Here is a 19977-nt window from a genome sequence, read left to right on the forward strand (position 1 = left end):
CCCAAAAGCATCGACCACCAAGGTCAATGAGCTCAGGTATCACCTTTTGTGCCAAAAAAGGTGAAATCGAAAGTCATCAACTCCCACCATGCAAGGACTGCTTAACAAAACATGAACAGCGAGCCAACTACCAGGCTGGTATATGGAGAAGATGTTTGGAGAGGGACCCACAAGTGCCAAGCCCTGTTGGCAAAGGATGGAAGATGGAGAGAGAAGAGGAAGCTGAACAGTTGGTGGTGGACTGAATGGAAGGCCAGCCAGCACCCAATGCCATCCTGGATCTACTGGCCTGTAACCGTCCAAAAAAATGTTCACTCCCAAGATGTATGTGTGTTGCAAATGCCCTCAGGTGTACTGACATGTGTAGACTGGCAGACTGTGAGAACCAGGCATCCACCTCAGAGAGTGTGGAAAGTTCAGAGGAAGATGTGGAAGACTTGGAAAATTACTATGATTATTAATAGGTTATGAAAGTATGGAAAACAAGGTATGGAAAGCAGTCTTTGATTAAATATATTCATTTTACAACCAAATGGGGCCTAGGTTATGGCCATGTGGAACCCCATATTTGAATTTTTGTACTGTAATTCTATATACCATGACAAAAGCTTAAGATTGTTTTGATTTGATACAAAAATATGGAAAATATCATGACATTGATAAAACTCCAGAAATCTCTCCAAATGAGGTTTTTTACCTTTTGGGGGGGGGGGGAGTAATATTTTTTGCTGTACTGATGTTTCATTGACTATACAAAAGCTTTTGACACTGACAGACATCAAGAATTTCTGGAAATGCTTCAAGATCTTAACATAGATGGGAAAGATATATGTTTCTTAAAAAACTTTTACTGGGACCAGACAGCATCTATCAGAACAGAAGAAGTGAGTGAGTATGTGAATATCATGAGAGGAGTCAGGCAAGGATGTGTCTTTTCACCAGACTTATTCAACCTGTATAGTGAAAATATCTTGAGAAGTATCAAAGATATCAAAGGATTCACAATTGGAGGCCATAATATAAATAACATCAGATATGCTGATAACATCGTACTAATAGCTGACTCAGAAACAAAACTTCAAGAACTACTCACTATAGTGGCAGCAGAAAGTAATCGCAGAGGCATCTCAATCAACACCAAGAAGACAGAAAGCATGGTCATCTCCAGAGAGACAAACATCCCACAAAGTGTGATCAAGATCGGAAATACAAACATCAAACAAGTCAACAAATTCAGATACCTTGGCAGCCTAATAACAAGTAATGGCAGGTGCGACACAGATATCAAATACAGAATAGCAATGGCAAAAGAAGCTTTCCAAAAAATGAAGACCATATTAACAGACAGAAATATGAGCACGTACACTAAAAACAGAATACTACAGTGCTATATTTATTCTATCCTGACTTATGGAAGTCAATGCTGGACCATTTCCCTAGCAATGGAAAAGAGACTAGAAGATGGTTCTACAGGAGAATGTTAAAAATATCATGGACCACATACAGATCAAATGAAGAAGTTCTCAGAAGAGCCCAAGCAGTTAGATCACTCATACCATCAATAAGAGAAAGACAACTCAGATTCCTAGAACTCATCATGTGGAAAGATGAACGAGAAAAACTCATACTCTCTGGAAAGATCGAGGGGAGAAAATCTAGAGGAAGACCTTGGTTTATGTACATCAAATGCCTAGCCAGGTGGCTACACATCGAGGAAATGGAAGTCATCCAAAGAACGAGGGATAGATCTATATGGAAAACCATGGTCACCAAAGTCCACATCAGATATGGTACCTAGACAGACAGACAGACTGATGTTAATATGGAATGTATACAAAAAGTGATGACTTATTTGAAGTAATAAAGCTACCACTGGTGCAATGCTATCACATACTTTCTAACTCTAGAGATGTATACCTTGCCAAAAATCACTGAGCATTATTCCCCTCAGATGGTACCGACCAACCCCACTGGCTCATAGACTATGAAAGTCAAATTCAAATCTCGTATCTCACATTGAGTTTAGGAAATATCTCAACGATGTTGACACCAAAGTCATATATCTCATAAGGAACAACAATCAGAATAACAGGATATCTGTGTAAAACTTGAAAATTTAGCAAATCCTGAAACTTATTTATAATCACACTCATAACAACACCAAATCTCATACGTATTCCTATACAGACTCACTTTCATATACAGACAGTTCTAGAATTCCAGTTAGATCGTGCCTTTTTACAAGCTCAGTGCAAGCCAAATAATTCTGCAGGTATGACCAATCGTCCAACAGAGCTCTCTGTGTTTGGGAGTGGGTCTTGAACCCACGATCTTCAGAGCCAGACGCACAGCGAGAATGAAAAAGAATGAAAGAAAGAAACTCCGCTGAGAAGAATCTTGTCATTAGGTCTTGAATGCCTCTGATTGTTTTACTTTATAAGTCTAGATAAAGCAAAATGAGATTCCTATTATTTGTCTTGGTCCAGACAAAATCGAGTTAAGACAACTTTAAGGAGGTAAAATTCTTCTATTCACTGCCCTGGGGGGTTCTGCCAGTAAAGTCAAAGTTCCTTGGGATTCATGGTCAGCAGGAGGGCTTGAATGGGAACGAGAACCACAGTGTGTTCATCACCTGTGTTGGCCCACAATAGCCTGTTGGAAAGCTGGTGCCTACTTGTGTGTGGTGGGCAGGGGATGGGGCAAGGTCAAGATACCTTGCCGAGACCCTGCAGACTCCATTCCCAGCAAGGGGAGCAAACTGACTTGTTATTCAATCATCAGATCTCATGCAACAGCAGAGGGCAGCAAAAAGCCAAGTGGAAGCAGAAGTATTCTCACTATTTCCATGGATCAGAGCTTTAGCTGAGTGGGACACTGACTATGACCAGGAGTAGTAACCTCACCAACGTGGGACTTAAATTGGTGGTTCTGGGTGGTGTGTGGGTCTCGATCTGAGATCATGAGAGAATGTTGTAGGAATCCAGCAGTGTGTCAGGCCCACTATTGTCACCAAGTGATTCACAGTCATAGAGTTCCTTGTCGGGAGACCAATCATTATGGATCAGTCACAACATCTCCTCCTCACTGACAGTCAAGGATGTGTGCTGAGCTCATGTCTCCACTCTGTCCAAATTCGTGTGGCTCGGCCCTGCTCAAATACCGTCTCCTTCATTAGGAGTTCGAGGAGATTCAAACTCATGTGGCTCGGCCCTGCTCAAATACCATCTCCTTCATTAGGAGTTCGAGGAGATTCAAGAAGGTGCATCCATCTTTAAAGACCCTCACCATCCGGGACATGTCTTCTTCTTGTTACTACCGTCAGGGACGAGGTATAGGAACCTTCTATCATCAGATTTCTGAACAGACCATGAACTCTATCCAGTTACAGTATTTATTTTGTAACTCTTGGTAACTTTTGCACAGTGCTGGGACCAGAAAACAAGTAATTTCACAACATAATAAACCTGTATTGTCGGGAAAAGAATTGTGAGGGTTAATAATTAGTAAATAGTGATGTGGATTGTGCTAATGTGGTAAAAGGAAACTGCATAAATCTTATTTATGCAATAGCATGTACTTATTCTTGTGATAAAAAATGGAAAACTGCTGGACCTGTGGATAATCGTTTTATTTTGCAATCTGACCTAGACTCAATTAACTCTTCCTATAGATACCATTCTGTTAACAAAATGTAGTTTTACAGGTAATCTCATCAACTGAGAGTGTAAAAGCTGCATCAAACTCTCGCTCAGCTAGATCAGCTTTGCCTGGTTTCATGGTGTTCAATGGTTCAAAATAACATCAGAGAAAGTACACAGTATACAGCCTGAAACTCTCACTCTTCACAGACATCAACAAAACAAACAATACCCAAAGAATGACTGACAGAAACATTAGAATCCCAAAGACCCACCCTCCCCTCTCCCATGCACAAGCACTGACCCTCCCCCACACCTTCCCCCACTTGCACCAGCAAAATCACTGACACTGCTCCCCCCCCCCACCATGCAAGCAAAAGCATGGTGTGCACCTGTTTTGAATAAATCACTCGTTATTTCAAATATCAACTGTGTGATCTTTCAGTTTGCTCCTACAACCTGATTCCCATTCTGATACAGCAAGGGAACAGGCCTCTGGACCAACTAGTCCATGCCAACCAAGATGTCCCACCCTAGCTGATCCGATTTGCCTACTTTGAGCCCCTATTTCTCTAAACTTTTTTGATCTATTTACATCCAACTACCATTTAAAAGTTGTTCTTGCACCTAACTCTCGCACTTCCTCTGGCTGCTCATTCCACATGTATACTACAGTAAATGTGGTTGGTCTGGTTCAGTTAGTTAATGGTGACAGCTACAGGATGTTGATGGAAGGGACTCAATGACATCATTGAATCTCAGGGGTAAGTGGATTGATGGGCTCTTGATGGAGGTGGTGATTGTCTATGAATTATTTCCCATTTCACAGCCCATGCCTGATTGGAGGAATGAACGCTCCAAAAACATTCACTCTTTCTCCCTCTACAGATGTCAAAAGAGACCATCAATGGTTTGGGTGGATGATCTTTCATTGGAGGAGTTTTGATGGAAGATCATCGACTCAAGTCATTTAGTTTATTTCTGCCTCCGTGGACACAGCCCGACCTTCTGAATGTTTCTGTCCTTCTGGAGAAAGCTTCTCACCTCAGTCGTGTTCATCTCCATCTGTGAGGACCCTGTGGTAATGCTCTTCTGTTTACTGGTCAACCATTTCCTAAATTCATCAACCACCTTCAATGAAATGAGAATGATACATTAGTCACACTCAGTTTAAATGAATTTTATTTTTGCACAATTAAATTGTTTGATTCTTTGCGCTAATCATGAATTTTGAACCTGTCCTTCATTTTCTGTTATTTATTTTTGCAATGGTCATCACTATCTATTTTTGTGATGGTTATGCAAATATCATAAGATGGTTTTGAGTGGTGAGAGAAACCTTTACACATTAACTATTATGATGTAGCATGCTTTAAAGAATTTGTTAATTCCTACCTAGCAGAATAAAACTACCTTTCAATCACCCTTCAGAGTCCTAAAACCAAGTAAGAATTAAATTTTATATTGTAACTGCGTCCCATTGGCACGTCCAGTGGATCACTCAGACAGAAGCAAGTCCACCAAATTTCTTTTATCAAAGAGCAATGAAATCATGATCTTCGAAAAAATTTACAGAGATGCAGAGAGCTTCTGGATAAGGGGGTGAAAGGTTATGAAGGTGAGATGAAAATGAACATTAGAGGTCATGAACATATGAGCCTGATCTTATTAAATGGCAATGAAAACCTAAAGGACCAAGTGGCTGACTCTTGCTTCAAATTCATAGTTTAGTAAGAGGCTCTCTAACTATTCATCACTATTATGATTATATGCGGAGAGTAAGATCAGGAGGAGAAATTCATAGAGTTATGGAGTCATAGAGCAATACAGTTTCAATAGAGGCCCTTCAAAAAGCTCAAGCCATATACAGTGCCCACCCATTAGTTCCAAATTCCTTGCTACACCATGAGATATTGAAGCAGAATTAGTCCATTCGACCCATTGAGTCTGCTCCTTTCAAACCACAACCCTCAAATCCGCAACCCTCCATGTACATATCCAAAATATTTCTTAAATTAAACCACTGTACCTGCCTCAACCACTTCTTCTTCAGCTCATTCCATATACTCACCACCCCGTACCTCTCAGGTCCCTTTTAAATTTTTCCCCTCTCATCCTAAATCTATGCCCCCTAGTTCTGGTCTCCCCAATCCTCTGGTAAAGACTTATCACCCATCTTATATATGTTTCTCATACTTATAAACATTTCTGCAATTTTGACTCTCATTCTCCTACGTTCCAAGGATTAGAGACCAAAGCTGGTCAACTGCTCCCTATAACTCAGGCCCTCTAATCCTGGAAACATCTTCAAATATTTCCAATGTACCGCGACTTTCTGATAACAGAGTGACCAAAAGTATCTACCATATTCCAAGTGTATCCCCACCAAGAACTTATGAAGCTACACAATAATGTCCTATCTCCAATGCTCATTGCCCTGACTAATGAAGGCCCATGTGCCAGATGCCTTTCTCACCACCTTGTCCACCTCTGACACTGTTTTCAAACTCATACTCCTGGGTTCCTCTGTTCCTTTACACCCTGAGTGCCCAACCATTCACAGTTTGTGTCTGTAGGGAAGAGATTCTTACCCGGCGATTGAAAATGCAGTAAATAAGGAAAATGAACAGACCCTGGAGACTGTTGATGACCGTGAATAAGTGGGAGAACACTGCAGTGCTCTTATCAACTTGAAATATTCCAAAGATCCACGTGGATCCAAAAACAAACATCCGTGCTGCAGCCTTAATGGTTAGGGATCTGTAGAGAAGAAGAAAAAGAGACCAGGTGAATGTAAAATACAGGAACGATGAAATTCCTTTCATATGGGATCTTTCATACCCTCAGGGTTTTAGACCCAGTCATGGCAGAGGAGCAGTGATATATTGCCAATTCAGGATGTTGTGTTACATAAGACATGAAGCAGGTGCAGGAATTGCCTCTTTGAACATTCCATATGATTTGGTAAGATCGTGGTTGGTCTAATCTTGGTTTCCACATTACTTACCTGCTCTCTGCAAACCCATTGACTCTCTCATAGCTCAAACATTTGTCAATTTCTGTCTTTAAAATATTCAATAACTGCATATCTGCATCACTCCGGGGTTGATCACAGTCTTTCAAGGTATGAAGTCTCTCCTGATTCAATTTTGAAATGTGTCATTCCCATCCGGAAACTATTCTTTGCTCTGAGTGCCCCCATCATCTGCTCAACATCTTATCTGCCCCCTTCCTAATCATCTGTTTTGCAAAGTTGGTCCCTTTCACCCTTCTAAAGTATACCGAGTGAAGTTCCATTCTGCTTAAACGTCTCTTGAACATCAACCCAGCCTAGGGAGCCGCCTGGTAAACCTTCTCTGCAGAGCACACCAGTCAATTTGTGCACATAACTGAGAATGGAACCTCAGGGCGAGTGGGAAGAAGCCTTTAGGGCTGCTGAGAATCACCTCATCTGTCTATGCAGATCTAGCCCCAGAAGGAGTACTTCTGTCATAAAGTCCAAATGCCTTCTGAAAACCCAATGGCTCCTCCTTTTCTACCTTATTTATTATTAGATTGACGATGGGATTCATGAGTTTTTCTTATGATACAATGTTGGCTCTGCTTGGTCATGCTCAGATTATTGAATTATCTTCTGAATGAGACCTTAATGATGTGTCTCATCTTTTGGTGATACCGTCAACCTTACATTGTCTGTGCTCCCGTTCCTGGTCATTGGGTTTGAGGGTAAGTGGCAACAACTGTGTCAGTCCCGACACTGTGCTCACATGGCATGTACACAAGTACATTTCCACCAACAACTTTGGGCCAATGACCTGACTAGCACCCCATTTCCAGTGTCACCATCGGCAGAGATCAGCACCATGGACAGAGACCCTTCCTGGGAACCTGCTAATTCTCATCCCACTCACTCACCCGGGATCAATTGTAAAACAAAACACTAATATAAAAGATAACAGTTCATTTGCTGTTACAAAACAACAAATATCATGACATACACTCAGTGGTCACTTCATTATGCACATCGGTAACCACGTTTGTTAATGAAAATATATAATCAGCCAATCATGTGGCAGCAATTTAGACCAGGCAGACATGGTCTGGAGTTTCAGTTGTTAATCAGAATGGGGAAGAAACGTGATGTAAGTAACTTTGACTGTGGAATAACAGTTGGTGCCATATGGGGTGGCTTGAATATCTCAGTAACTGCTGATACCCTGGGATTCTCATGCACAACCGTATCTAGCGTTTACAGAGAATAGTACAAATTTTGTTTCAAAAAAAATCCAGTGAGTGGAAGTTCTGTGGGAAAAAAACACCTTGTTAATGATAGAGGTCAGAGGGGAATGACCAGCCTGGTTGAAGCTGAAAGGAATGTGACAGTAACTCAAGTAACCATGCATTACAACAGTGGTGTTCAGAAAAGATTCTTCGAACACACAACACATCAAACCTTGAAGCGGATGGGCTACAGCAGCAGAAGATGTTGGTGTATCTAACAGATATGCCTAATAAAGGGACTATCAGTATGTCAGTGATAATAAAGTTTTTCAGTGATAACAAACCTGATTCTGATTCTGAAAGGTGAGGTATGTGCAAGGAGATCATGGTGTCCCCTCCCTATAATAATCCAAAGAGGAAGCAAGTGCGTATATTTACTCTGTAAAATCAAGGATGACTGAGACATTTGGGACCTAGCCACATGGGTCATGTGCTGTTGGCTCTCAGTAGGAGCGTCTCTGTGTTTTGCCAGGTCATGGACAACAGCAGCTTCCGTGCCAGGACTCTGCCCCATGTCAGGGTCCTGAGAGGCCAGGCTAGTGATGGACATAGTGGAACATAGAACAGAGAACACAGCACAGTACAGACCCTACCGTCCATGATGTTGTGCTAAACTTTTAACCTACTCCAAGATTAAGCTAACCCTTCCCTGCCACAGAGGGCTTCACTCTACATTTATCCATGTGCCTATCTAAGAGTCTTTCAAATGTCCCTAATGTACCTGCCTCTACCACCACCCCTGGTAGTGTGCTCCACACTCCCTCCACTCCCTGTGTGAACAACTTATTACTGAGCTCCCCCCGCCCCAGTACTTTTCCTCCAATCACATTAAACTATGCCATCTCGTATTCGCCATTGTTGCTCTGGGAGAAAGATGCTGGCTGTCCACTTCATGCCTCATATCATCTTATATACATCCATCAAGTCACTTACTTGGTTTCCTTCAGCTTCGACACCTCCTTGTTGCGCGAGTTCAAATGGCGTCTCAGTAAGTAGAGAGTTGCAAATAAAAGGACTGTATTGACCTGGAGAGAGAGAAAGAGAGAGTGCAAGAGAAAGAGAGATTGCAAGAAAAAAAGAGTGTGCGAGAGAAAGAAAGAGTGTGTGAGAGAATGGTGGAAGGAAAATGAAAGAGTGAGAGAAAGACTGACTTTCATGAGCAAGGCAGAACGGATCCCCCAAATCCCGCACTCAATTCACCCCTCCTACTTTCCATTCTCATTCACTGACACTCACACTTACTTCTCAATGATTATTGGCTTTACCCGTGACACTCTCTTTTTCTTTATCTAAAATTCTGCTTGTCCCCACAGAATTCTGGAGGAACTCAGCAGGCCAGCAGCTTCTATGGAAAAGTGTTTCGGGCTGAGACCCTTCAGCAGTTCTGGAGAGATTTAAACTCCTTCAGGGTAGCCATACCTGGAAGGGACTCAGCAGTGTAGTAATCAAATTCTGGAAATCTAAGCAACACACAGAGAATGGTGCCAAAGGGTCTTGGCCCGAAATGTCGACTGTACTCTTTTCCATAGATGCTGCCTGACTGCTGAGCTCCTCCAGCATTTTGTGTGTGTTGCTTGGACTTCTAGCATCTGCAGATTTTCTCTTGTTTCTGCTTATCCCCCATGTCTTCCCCTCAGACTCTCCACTCATACATTTTGGAAACCAACATTCTTCCAGGGGGTGGGATTTTCCACAGAATCCTGATGCATTGGGATGACTAGGAAGCCCAGGAGAAGAATTAAATGGGAATTGTTCACCATTCACCACTCTGGTGAGTCAGTGGGATCTGTCAGCTGGGAATTCCAGGCCAGAAGATTGGGAAGCAGGCCCCCAGTTTCTCTGCTTCTTTCCTCCATCCTGCCCTGAATGAAAGACCTGGTGCCCCTCAACCTGCCTATTCCTCCTTGCTGCTCCTTTTAATTATGCAGACGGACACAACCAAACCCAAACCTAGGCTCACCCTACTCAGTGATAAGTAATAGGACGATGAAGATGGTGGAAAGAGATACCATACTTTAACAGCAGGAACTTGCTTTTTGATCAAAATCTTTCATTAACTCCAAAGAGTGAAGCATTTTACAAATTGTCCCAAGACTTGGGGTAAAGTGGTACCTAATCTGCAAATGTGCCAATGTCTCAAAGGGATGAAAGCAACAATGAAGGTTCCAGTATCACTGGGCCCAGTGCACACACGACTCAGGGAGGGTCTGGGGGGGAGGGGTAATGATGGAGGGAACTACCCAGGATGTGTAGGCTGGCTGCATCCTTTTTGTTGGTCAGTGGCTGGAGTTCAGGATAACACAGGGTTCGAGTTGATAGGGGCAATGGCTCAGGGTTAGGAGAAAGGGTTGTAAATTTAGTGGGCTCCATCTTGGGCACGAGCCTACAAAATATCCAGGACATCTTCAAGGAGCAATGTCTCAAAAAGGCAGTGTCCATTATAAAGGACCTCCAGCACCCAGAGCATGCTCTTCTCTCACTGTTACCATCAGGTAGGAGGGACAGAAGCCTGAAGGCTCACACTCAGTGATTCAGGAACAGCTTCTTCCCCTCTGGCATCCGATTCCTAAATGGACATTGAACGCGTGAAAACTACCTCACTTTTTTTAATGTATATTATATCTGTTTTTGCACGATTTTTAATTTATTCAACAAACGTATATTGTAATTGATTTACTTACTTATTATTATTATTTTTTTCTTCTACTTCTTCTATTATGTATTGCATTAAACTGCTGCTGCTAAGTTAACAAATTTCACAACACATGCAGGTGATAATAAACCTGATTCTGATTCTGAAAGCAGCAGATCAGAGGTCAAAGGCCAGCCCCTAGGTCAGAGGTGCAATTTCACTGATATTTCTTCAGTTATCAAATGTGCCGACCACACTGAGTGTCAGACACATTAACATTGAGAGGACACGGATGCTTCTCACAGTCCATGAGTGATTGGTGAGGGGTTGTGACACTGGACACAGCCCCTCAGCAGAGGCACCACCCCTGACTGTGATCCTTCCCCACTGAGCTTTTGGAGAACCCCGGTCTGGAATGGCTGCAATGCAGAGAGAAACAGGAAGCTTACCAGAATCACGAAACAGACCAGGCCCTGGAAACTCCAGTTAAACCCCAACTCGTGCTTCAGCCAACAGCTGTGAGGATGGAAGAGTTTTGTGACTGAGTGGCAGTCAGTTTGTGAAATACATTGAGAACGTCAGTGGATCTACAGTGCAGGAAAGCGGCAGCCAATCTCTGCATGGCAAGATCCCAAACAATAACAGTGCGCTGATGACCAATCAATGCCATTGGTTAAGGGATGTTGGCCTGAAAGTGGGGAAAAATGGCCTGCGCTCTCCTTTGATATGGTTTGTTGGGATAAGTTCTGTCCGTCCAAAACTACAGACAGGATTTGGCTCCGATATGTCCTCCAATGACAGCAGCAGTGACAATGTGACTCCTTCTCAGCTCTGCACTGGAACTCAATCTCTGTACACAGAGTTGAGCAACTGTCAGTAAACTGGGAGGGCAGAGCTACCTAGCACAGGAGAGAATTGAGAAGGACGGGGAGGGGCGCCACACCGCCTCCCTCCCTGCCCCACATGCAGAGACTGGGGTTGATAGTGACCAAGTCTCACAGCATCAGGCAACTGGTGTTTCAACAGAAGCCTTGTTTTCCTCTCTCACTGTGGTCAATCCCAGAAGAAGATGAGGGGATTAGCCGACTAGCTCTGCAATGTTCTGTGATGCTGGGATCTCAGCCAGACTTAATTCTGCAGGTCCCTGGATAGAGATAAGTAGGATATCAGGTCATTGCAAACTCTCCCCTTTGATCACAGGTCAACAGGCTGCTGAAGTGAGTGATGGATCAGGGTGTAAAGAGCTGTGGACCACGACTACGGAAATGGGTTCCAGTCATGGTTGATTGGTAGACTTCTGTTGCCCCTATGCCTTCTGAGGATTCTCCTCTGGCCCTGGGCCAATCTCACACTTCTCAGTGGTACAGCAGCTGAGATCAGTTGGGACAGGATCTGTCAGCGGGTGAATTCAAACCCTTTCCAGTACCCGGGAGCAACTCAGACAATACCCACAATAACCCTCGCAAGTCTTTTCCTTTTTACAAGTTTCAACACAGCTTCCCACACCTCTCCATGCAGTCTCCACCTGGAGAATATTTAATACAATATTATCAAGGTTTCAGATGAAGGATATCGGGTGAATTTTATGCTTTGCTCTCAGAGCTGGTACAGGACTCAGATCACGTCCTGCGTTAGGGCAGTGGTGCAGCCAATTGCGCCGCTGCCTCCAGGGACGCGGGTCAATCCTGACCTTGGTTGTTGTCCAAGTGGAGTTTGCATGTTGTCTCCATCACAGTGTCAGGATTTCCCTTAGAGCTCCGGTTTGATCCCACATCCCAACGGTGTGTTATTGACATAAATTACCCCTTGTTGTGGATGGGTGGAGAAAGCATCAAAGGGGAGTTGATGGCCATGTGTGGGAGGATAAGATGCAGGGGTAGAGGGAGATAAGGAGGGGCAATGGGATTGATGGGGTCTCCACAGGAAGCTAGCAGAGACCTGATGGACCAAATGGCCTCTTTCTGCGTCACAGTCAGTTGTATCACTCTATCACATTTCCTTATCATTTAATACTCACGTGGTTTCTGTTCCATAGCCTCCGGGGTATATTGCCGCTGAGATAATGACTATCACAGCAGGAACACCATAAGCAGAAACGTACAGGTATCTTCGTTTGATGATGTGTGTGCGAGTGTAATTGGTGACTGTCAATTTTCTGGACATGATGAAAAGCTGCAGACTGTCTAGGAGCATCCAGACGAAGACAGCAAGGAAGAGGTAATGCAGACACCCGGCAATCAGGGCGCACACAACCTAAAGAAAGAGGCAACACAGTGGATAGTGGGCAGCTCTGGGCAAAAGCAGAGGACAGTCAGAGACAGGGATGCAGGCAGGAACATGCACAGATGAGTCAGAGACACACAAGTGGAAAGAAACAGAGAGAGATAACCACAGCTGAAGACATTCATACAGACACAGAGAAAAACACACAGCATCAGAAATGGACCGACAACCTTTTCCAGCTTCCTCTCACCTCTTCTCTTCTCCTCACCTGCCTATTACCTCCCCCAGTTCCCATCCTACCCTTTCTCCCCTGCTCCACGTTCCCGTCCAATCAGAATCCTCTTTCTTCAGCCCCTTAACTTCTTCACCTCCCGGCTGCTGTATTCAAACACCTACCACCACCACCCACACTCCGTCCCCCTCACCTCATCTCACCTATCACCTACCAGCTGCTGTATTCAACCCGCCCCACCCACACTCCTTCCCCGTCACCTCATCTCACCTCTCACCTGCCAGCTTGTATTCCTTCCCCTCTCCTCTCCCTCTGATTCTGACTTCTGCCACCTTCCTTTCCAATCCCGATGAAGAGTCTCAGCCTGAAATCTCAACTGTTTATTCCCCTCCATAGATGCTGCTTGACCCACTGAGTTTCTCCAGCGTTTTGTGTGTGTAAATCAGAGATACTAACACAGAGACTCTGAAATAAATCAGTACACAAACACCTGTACACAATGGAAGAGATAATCCGCAAACATATAAAGAAAACGGTGGTGATATACACCAAAGATTGATTAATGAGTAGTAATTTAGTGATAAAATTAGAATAATGCACAAAGGAGATGAAGGAACTCCAAGGGTCAGTAGGTATCTATGAAGGGACATGGACATTAGACGTTTCACATTGACTGACCTCCTCTGTTCCTCCAGCTCCTTTGTGATTTGTTCCAGATCTCCAGTGTTTACAAACTCTTGTGAGTCCATAAACTGAGAACATCTTTGGTACTTTTTATAAAAGGTCTTGTTGCAGCTCCAGATCTGCAAAGTGTGCTGATGTCACTCATTCTCCAGGGACCCGTAAACTCAGTGACAGGGGTAAACCACTACACCCTAAGGTGAATGTGAATAAGGAGGCTTGGAGTGTCCAGTGAGGTCATTGGGTAGGAGGGCAGAGGGAGAGAAAGGGCAACGTTCTGTGGTGACAAGACCGTGGGGAAGGGGTGAGTCTCCAATGCTCGGAGGTTTTGGCTACCATTGCAATCAGGATCTGATTGAAGGGATGGCACGCTGGTCACGATGAGCCAATGGAAGGAGAGGACACCAGAGGAGAGTGGAGGGGCTGAGATACCACTACACCCACGTTAAGTCTGCCTTTGCTGCAGAATTTGACCAACTGCACATTCAGAAACTCTATGAGAATTAGAGGCGGGAATTTGGTTTTCTTACCGGCTGTTTAATCCGCATTCCGATCAGAAAGATGAACTGTGCCAGGAAGAGGGTGATACTCAGGTGCTTGTGAAGATTGGTGTTAGCATTCTGGATGGATTTGCAGTTGACAAATACAGCAATGGAGGCGGCGAGGCAGAGCAGGGAGATGATGAGGCCGATATAGGTGATCACCTCCAAGTGCCTGTCATCAGTCTGCAAGCACAGAGTGGAGAACCACGTTCAGGAATCGACTGTGATAGAGTCTCCAGGGACAGAGTTACTGTGATAGAGTCTCCAGGGTCAGAGTTACTGTGATAGAGTGTCCAGGGACAACATTAGACAGAGTTACTGTGACAGAGTCTCCAGGGACAGCGTTAGTCAGAGTTACTGTGATAGAGCCTCCAGGGACAGAGTTACTGTGACAGAGTGTCCAGGACAGAGTTACTATGATAGAGTCTCCAGGGACAGAGTTACTGTGATAGAGTCTCCAGGGACAGCATCAGACAGAGTTACGGTGATAGAGTCTCCAGGGACAGAGTTACTGTGATAGAGTCTCCAGTGACAGCATTAGTCAGAGTTACTGTGATAGAGTCTCCAGGGGCAGCATCAGACAGAGTTACTGTGATAGAGTCTCCAGGGGCAGCATCAGACAGAGTTACTGTGATAGAGTCTCCAGGGGCAGCATCAGACAGAGTTACTGTGATAGAGTCTCCAGGGGCAGCATCAGACAGAGTTACTGTGATAGAGTGTCCAGGGACAGAGTTACTGTGACAGAGTGTCCAGGGACAGAGATACTGTGATAGAGTCTCCAGGGACAGCATTAGACAGAGTTACTGTGATAGAGTCTCCAGGGACAGAGTTACTGTGATAGAGTCCCCAGGGGCAGCATCAGACAGAATTACTGTGATAGAGTCTCCAGGGGCAGCATCAGACAGAGTTACTGTGATAGAGTGTCCAGGGTCCGAATTACTGTGACAGAGTGTCCAGGGACAGACTTACTGTGATAGAGTCTCCAGGGACAGCATTAGACAGAGTTACTGTGATAGAGTCTCCAGGGACAGAGTTACTGTGATAGAGTCTCCAGGGACAGCATTAGACAGAGTTACTGTGATAGAGTCTCCAGGGTCAGAGTTACTGTGACAGAATGTCCAGGGACAGAGTTACTGTGATAGAGTCTTCAGGGTCAGAGTTACTGTGACAGAGTGTCCAGGGACAGAGTTACTGTGAGAGAGTCTCCAGGGACAGAGTTACTGTGATAAAGTCTCCAGTGACAGCATTAGTCAGAGTTACTGTCATCGAGTCTCCAGGGACAGAGTTACTGTCATAGAGTCTCCAGGGACAGCATCAGACAGAGTTACTGTAGAGTCTCCAGGGACAGAGTTACTGTGACAGAGTGTCCAGGGACAGAGTTACTGTGACAGAGTCTCCAGTGACAGCATTAGTCAGAGTTACTATGATAGAGTCTCCAGGGACAGAGTTACTGTGATAGAGTCTCCAGGGACAGCATCAGACAGAGTTACTGTGATAGAGTCTCCAGGGACAGCATTAGTCAGAGTTACTGTGATAGAGTCTCCAGGGACAGAGTTACTGTGATAGAGTCTCCAGGGACAGCATTAGACAGAGTTACTGTGATAGAGTCTCCAGGGGCAGCATCAGACAGAGTTACTGTGATAGAGTGTCCAGCGACAGAGTTACTGTGACAGAGTGTCCAGGGACAGAGATACTGTGATAGAGTCTCTAGGGACAGCATTAGACAGAGTTACTGTGATAGAGTCTCCAGGGACAGAGTTACTGTGATAGAGTCCCCAGGGGCAGCATCAGACAGAATTACTGTGATAGAGTCTCCAGGGGCAGCATCAGACAGAGTTACTGTGATAGAGTGTCCAGGGTCCGAATTACTGTGACAGAGTGTCCAGGGACAGACTTACTGTGATAGAGTCTCCAGGGACAGCATTAGACAGAGTTACTGTGATAGAATCTCCAGGGACAGCATTAGACAGAGTTATTGTGATAGAGTCTCCAGTGACAGCATTAGACAGAGTTACTGTGATAGAGTCTCCAGGGACAGACTTACTGTGATAGAGTCTCCAGGGACAGCATTAGACAGAGTTACTGTGATAGAGTCTCCAGGGTCAGAGTTACTGTGACAGAGTGTCCAGGGACAGAGTTACTGTGATAGAGTCTCCAGGGACAGAGTTACTGTGACAGAATGTCCAGGGACAGAGTACTGTGATAGAGTCTCCAGGGTCAGAGTTACTGTGACAGAGTGTCCAGGGACAGAGTTACTGTGATAGAGACTCCAGGGTCAGAGTTACTGTGACAGAGTGTCCAGGGACAGAGTTACTGTGATAGAGTCTCCAGGGACAACATTAGACAGAGTTACTGTGATAGAGTCTCCAGGGACAGCATTAGACAGAGTTACTGTGATAGAGTCTCCAGGGACAGCATTAGACAGAGTTACTGTGATAGAGTCACCAGGGACAGCATTAGACAGAGTTACTGTGATAGAGTCTCCAGGAACAGCATCAGACAGAGTTACTGTAGAGTCTCCAGGGACAGAGTTACTGTGACAGAGTGTCCAGGGACAGAGTTACTGTGATAGAGTCTCCAGGGACAGTATTAGACAGCGTTACTGTGATAGAGTCTCCAGGAACAGAGTTACTGTGATAGAGTTTCCAGGGACAGCATTAGACAGAGTTACTGTGACAGAGTGTCCAGGGACAACATTAGACAGAGTTACTGTGATAGAGTCTCCAGGGTCAGAGTTACTGTGATAGAGTGTCCAGGGACAACATTAGACAGAGTTACTGTGATAGTGCCTCCAGGGGCAGCATTAGACAGAGTTACTGTGATAGAGTGTCCAGGGACAGAGTTACTGTGATAGAGTCTCCAGGGTCAGAGTTACTGTGATAGAGTCTCCAGGGACAGCATCAGACAGAATTACTGTAGAGCCTCCAGGGTCAGAGTTACTGTGACAGAGTGTCCAGGGACAGAGTTACTGTGATAGAGTCTCCAGGGACAGAGTTACTGTGATAGAGTCTCCAGGGACAGCATCAGACAGTGTTACTGTGATAGAGTCTCCAGTGACAGCATTAGTCAGAGTTACTGTGATAGAGTCTCCAGGGGCAGCATCAGACAGAGTTACTGTGATAGAGTGTCCAGGGACAGAGTTACTGTGACAGAGTGTCCAGGGACAGAGATACTGTGATAGAGTCTCCAGGGACAGCATTAGACAGAGTTACTGTGATAGAGTCTCCAGGGACAGCATTAGACAGAGTTACTGTGATAGAGTCACCAGGGACAGCATTAGACAGAGTTACTGTGATAGAGTCTCCAGGAACAGCATCAGACAGAGTTACTGTAGAGTCTCCAGGGACAGAGTTACTGTGACAGAGTGTCCAGGGACAGAGTTACTGTGATAGAGTCTCCAGGGACAGTATTAGACAGCGTTACTGTGATAGAGTCTCCAGGAACAGAGTTACTGTGATAGAGTTTCCAGGGACAGCATTAGACAGAGTTACTGTGACAGAGTGTCCAGGGACAACATTAGACAGAGTTACTGTGATAGAGTCTCCAGGGTCAGAGTTACTGTGATAGAGTGTCCAGGGACAACATTAGACAGAGTTACTGTGATAGTGCCTCCAGGGGCAGCATTAGACAGAGTTACTGTGATAGAGTCTCCAGGGACAGCAACAGACAGAGTTACTGTAGAGCCTCCAGGGTCAGAGTTACTGTGACAGAGTGTCCAGGGACAGAGTTACTGTGATAGAGTCTCCAGGGACAGCATCAGACAGTGTTACTGTGATAGAGTCTCCAGTGACAGCATTAGTCAGAGTTACTGTGATAGAGTCTCCAGGGGCAGCATCAGACAGAGTTACTGTGATAGAGTGTCCAGGGACAGAGTTACTGTGACAGAGTGTCCAGGGACAGAGATACTGTGATAGAGTCTCCAGGGACAGCATTAGACTGAGTTACTGTGATAAAGTCTCCAGGGACAGAGTTACTGTGATAGAGTCCCCAGGGGCAGCTTCAGACAGAATTACTGTGATAGAGTCTCCAGAGGCAGCATCAGACAGAGTTACTGTGACAGAGTGTCCAGGGTCCGAATTACTGTGACAGAGTGTCCAGGGACAGACTTACTGTGATAGAGTCTCCAGGGACAGCATTAGACAGAGTTACTGTGATAGAGTCTCCAGGGACAGAGTTACTGTGATAGAGTCTCCAGGGACAGCATTAGACAGAGTTACTGTGATAGAGTCTCCAGGGACAGAGTTACTGTGATAGAGTCTCCAGTGACAGCATTAGACAGAGTTACTGTGATAGAGTCTCCAGGGACAGACTTACTGTGATAGAGTCTCCAGGGACAGCATTAGACAGAGTTACTGTGATAGAGTCTCCAGGGTCAGAGTTACTGCGACAGAGTGTCCAGGGACAGAGTTACTGTGATAGAGTCTCCAGGGACAGCATTAGACAGAGCTACTGTGACAGAGTGTCTAGGGACAGAGTTACTGTGATAGAGTCTCCAGGGTCAGAGTTACTGTGATAGAGTGTCCAGGGTCAGAGTTACTGTGATAGAGTGTCCAGGGACAACATTAGACAGAGTTACTGTGATAGTGCCTCCAGGGACAGAGTTACTGTGATAGAGTCTCCATGGATGGCATTATATTAGATTAGATTAGATTATGAGGACACGCAGTTCTCTCTTATTGTCATTTAGTAATGCATGCATTAAGAGATGATACAATGCTTTTCCAGAGTGATATCACGAAAAGACATGACAAACCGACTTAACTAACAAAAACCACAGAATTATAACATATAGTTACAACAGTGCAAAGCAATACCGTAATTTGATAAGAACAGGCCATGGCATGGTAAAGTCTCAAAGTCTCTCGAAAGTCCCATCATCCCACGCAGAATGTAAACCTTCAGTGCCGCCAACTTGCCGATGCAGCATCCCAGAAGCATCCGACCACAGTCCGACTCTGAGTCTGTCCGAAAACTCCGATCCTCTGACCACCTCTCCGACACCGAGCACCAAGTACCATCTCTGCCAACTGCTTGAACCCATAACTAATACCGTACCATAACCTTGGCATGACTAATAAAGGTTGGAGCAATAATTGATCTGTTGGAGGAACTCAGCGGGTCGAGCAGTGTCTGTGGGAGGAAAGGAACTGTCGGTGTTTTGGTTTGAAATCCTGAATCAGAACCAGAATGTCACCTCAGTCCTGATACAGAGTTCGGACCTGAAATTTTGACAATTCCTTTCCCCCTACAGACGCTGCTCGACCCCTTAAGTTCCTCCAGCAGATTGTTTGTTGCTCCTCAGTCTGTGATCCCTGAATATCTGTAATAAGTGTAGGTCTTACAGAGTGAATGGTGAGGACCTGGTGTGTGGAGGAACAGTGTGTAAAGTCAATGTATTCTTGAAGATGGAAATAGAGGTTGCTAAGGCTGTAAAGAAGGCATCGGTTACTTCCTGCATTAGTCAGGGAATAAAATATAAATACAGTACAGGCAGGAAATGGTAAAACTTCAAGCAACATTGTGTAGACCACAGCTAGAGTGCAGTTGAGTGATTTGCTGGACTTGTTCTCTGTAACTGTGGCTACATCATTTCCTGAGAAATCGTGACAGAGGGACTCCCCCTCTTACAAGCCTCCTGTCAACATGCTTTCCAATCTGGTAAATCCCCTCTGAAGCCTCTCTAAATCTTCCACATCATTCCTATAGTGAGGCAAACAGAACTGAACACAGTGCTCTGAGAGCGATCTA

The 19977-nt window shown here is 44.8% G+C and overlaps 1 protein-coding gene across 4 annotated transcripts in view; it reads right to left on the reverse strand.

Annotated features, from left to right (window-relative positions):
- LOC140191200 (adhesion G protein-coupled receptor E3-like) overlaps positions 1 to 19977 on the reverse strand; it is a 94973-nt gene that overhangs the window by 27011 nt on the left and 47985 nt on the right. Inside the window, exons 13-19 of one of the 4 annotated variants that reach the window (XM_072248365.1) lie at positions 14218 to 14412; positions 12569 to 12804; positions 11001 to 11067; positions 8853 to 8944; positions 6230 to 6398; positions 4683 to 4769; positions 1947 to 2442 (exon numbers count right to left, since the gene is read on the reverse strand). In XM_072248365.1, coding sequence (XP_072104466.1) covers positions 2404 to 2442; positions 4683 to 4769; positions 6230 to 6398; positions 8853 to 8944; positions 11001 to 11067; positions 12569 to 12804; positions 14218 to 14412 — 885 coding nt within the window. In that variant the 3' untranslated portion in view covers positions 1947 to 2403. Of the gene's footprint in view, positions 1 to 1946; positions 2443 to 3293; positions 3465 to 4682; positions 4770 to 6229; positions 6399 to 8852; positions 8945 to 11000; positions 11068 to 12568; positions 12805 to 14217; positions 14413 to 19977 lie in introns of those variants that run through there. The other 3 variants (XM_072248363.1, XM_072248364.1, XM_072248366.1) reach the window with 3 other exon arrangements.

Source organism: Mobula birostris, chromosome 32, assembly GCF_030028105.1.
Source record: "Mobula birostris isolate sMobBir1 chromosome 32, sMobBir1.hap1, whole genome shotgun sequence".
Lineage (NCBI taxonomy): Eukaryota > Metazoa > Chordata > Chondrichthyes > Myliobatiformes > Myliobatidae > Mobula > Mobula birostris.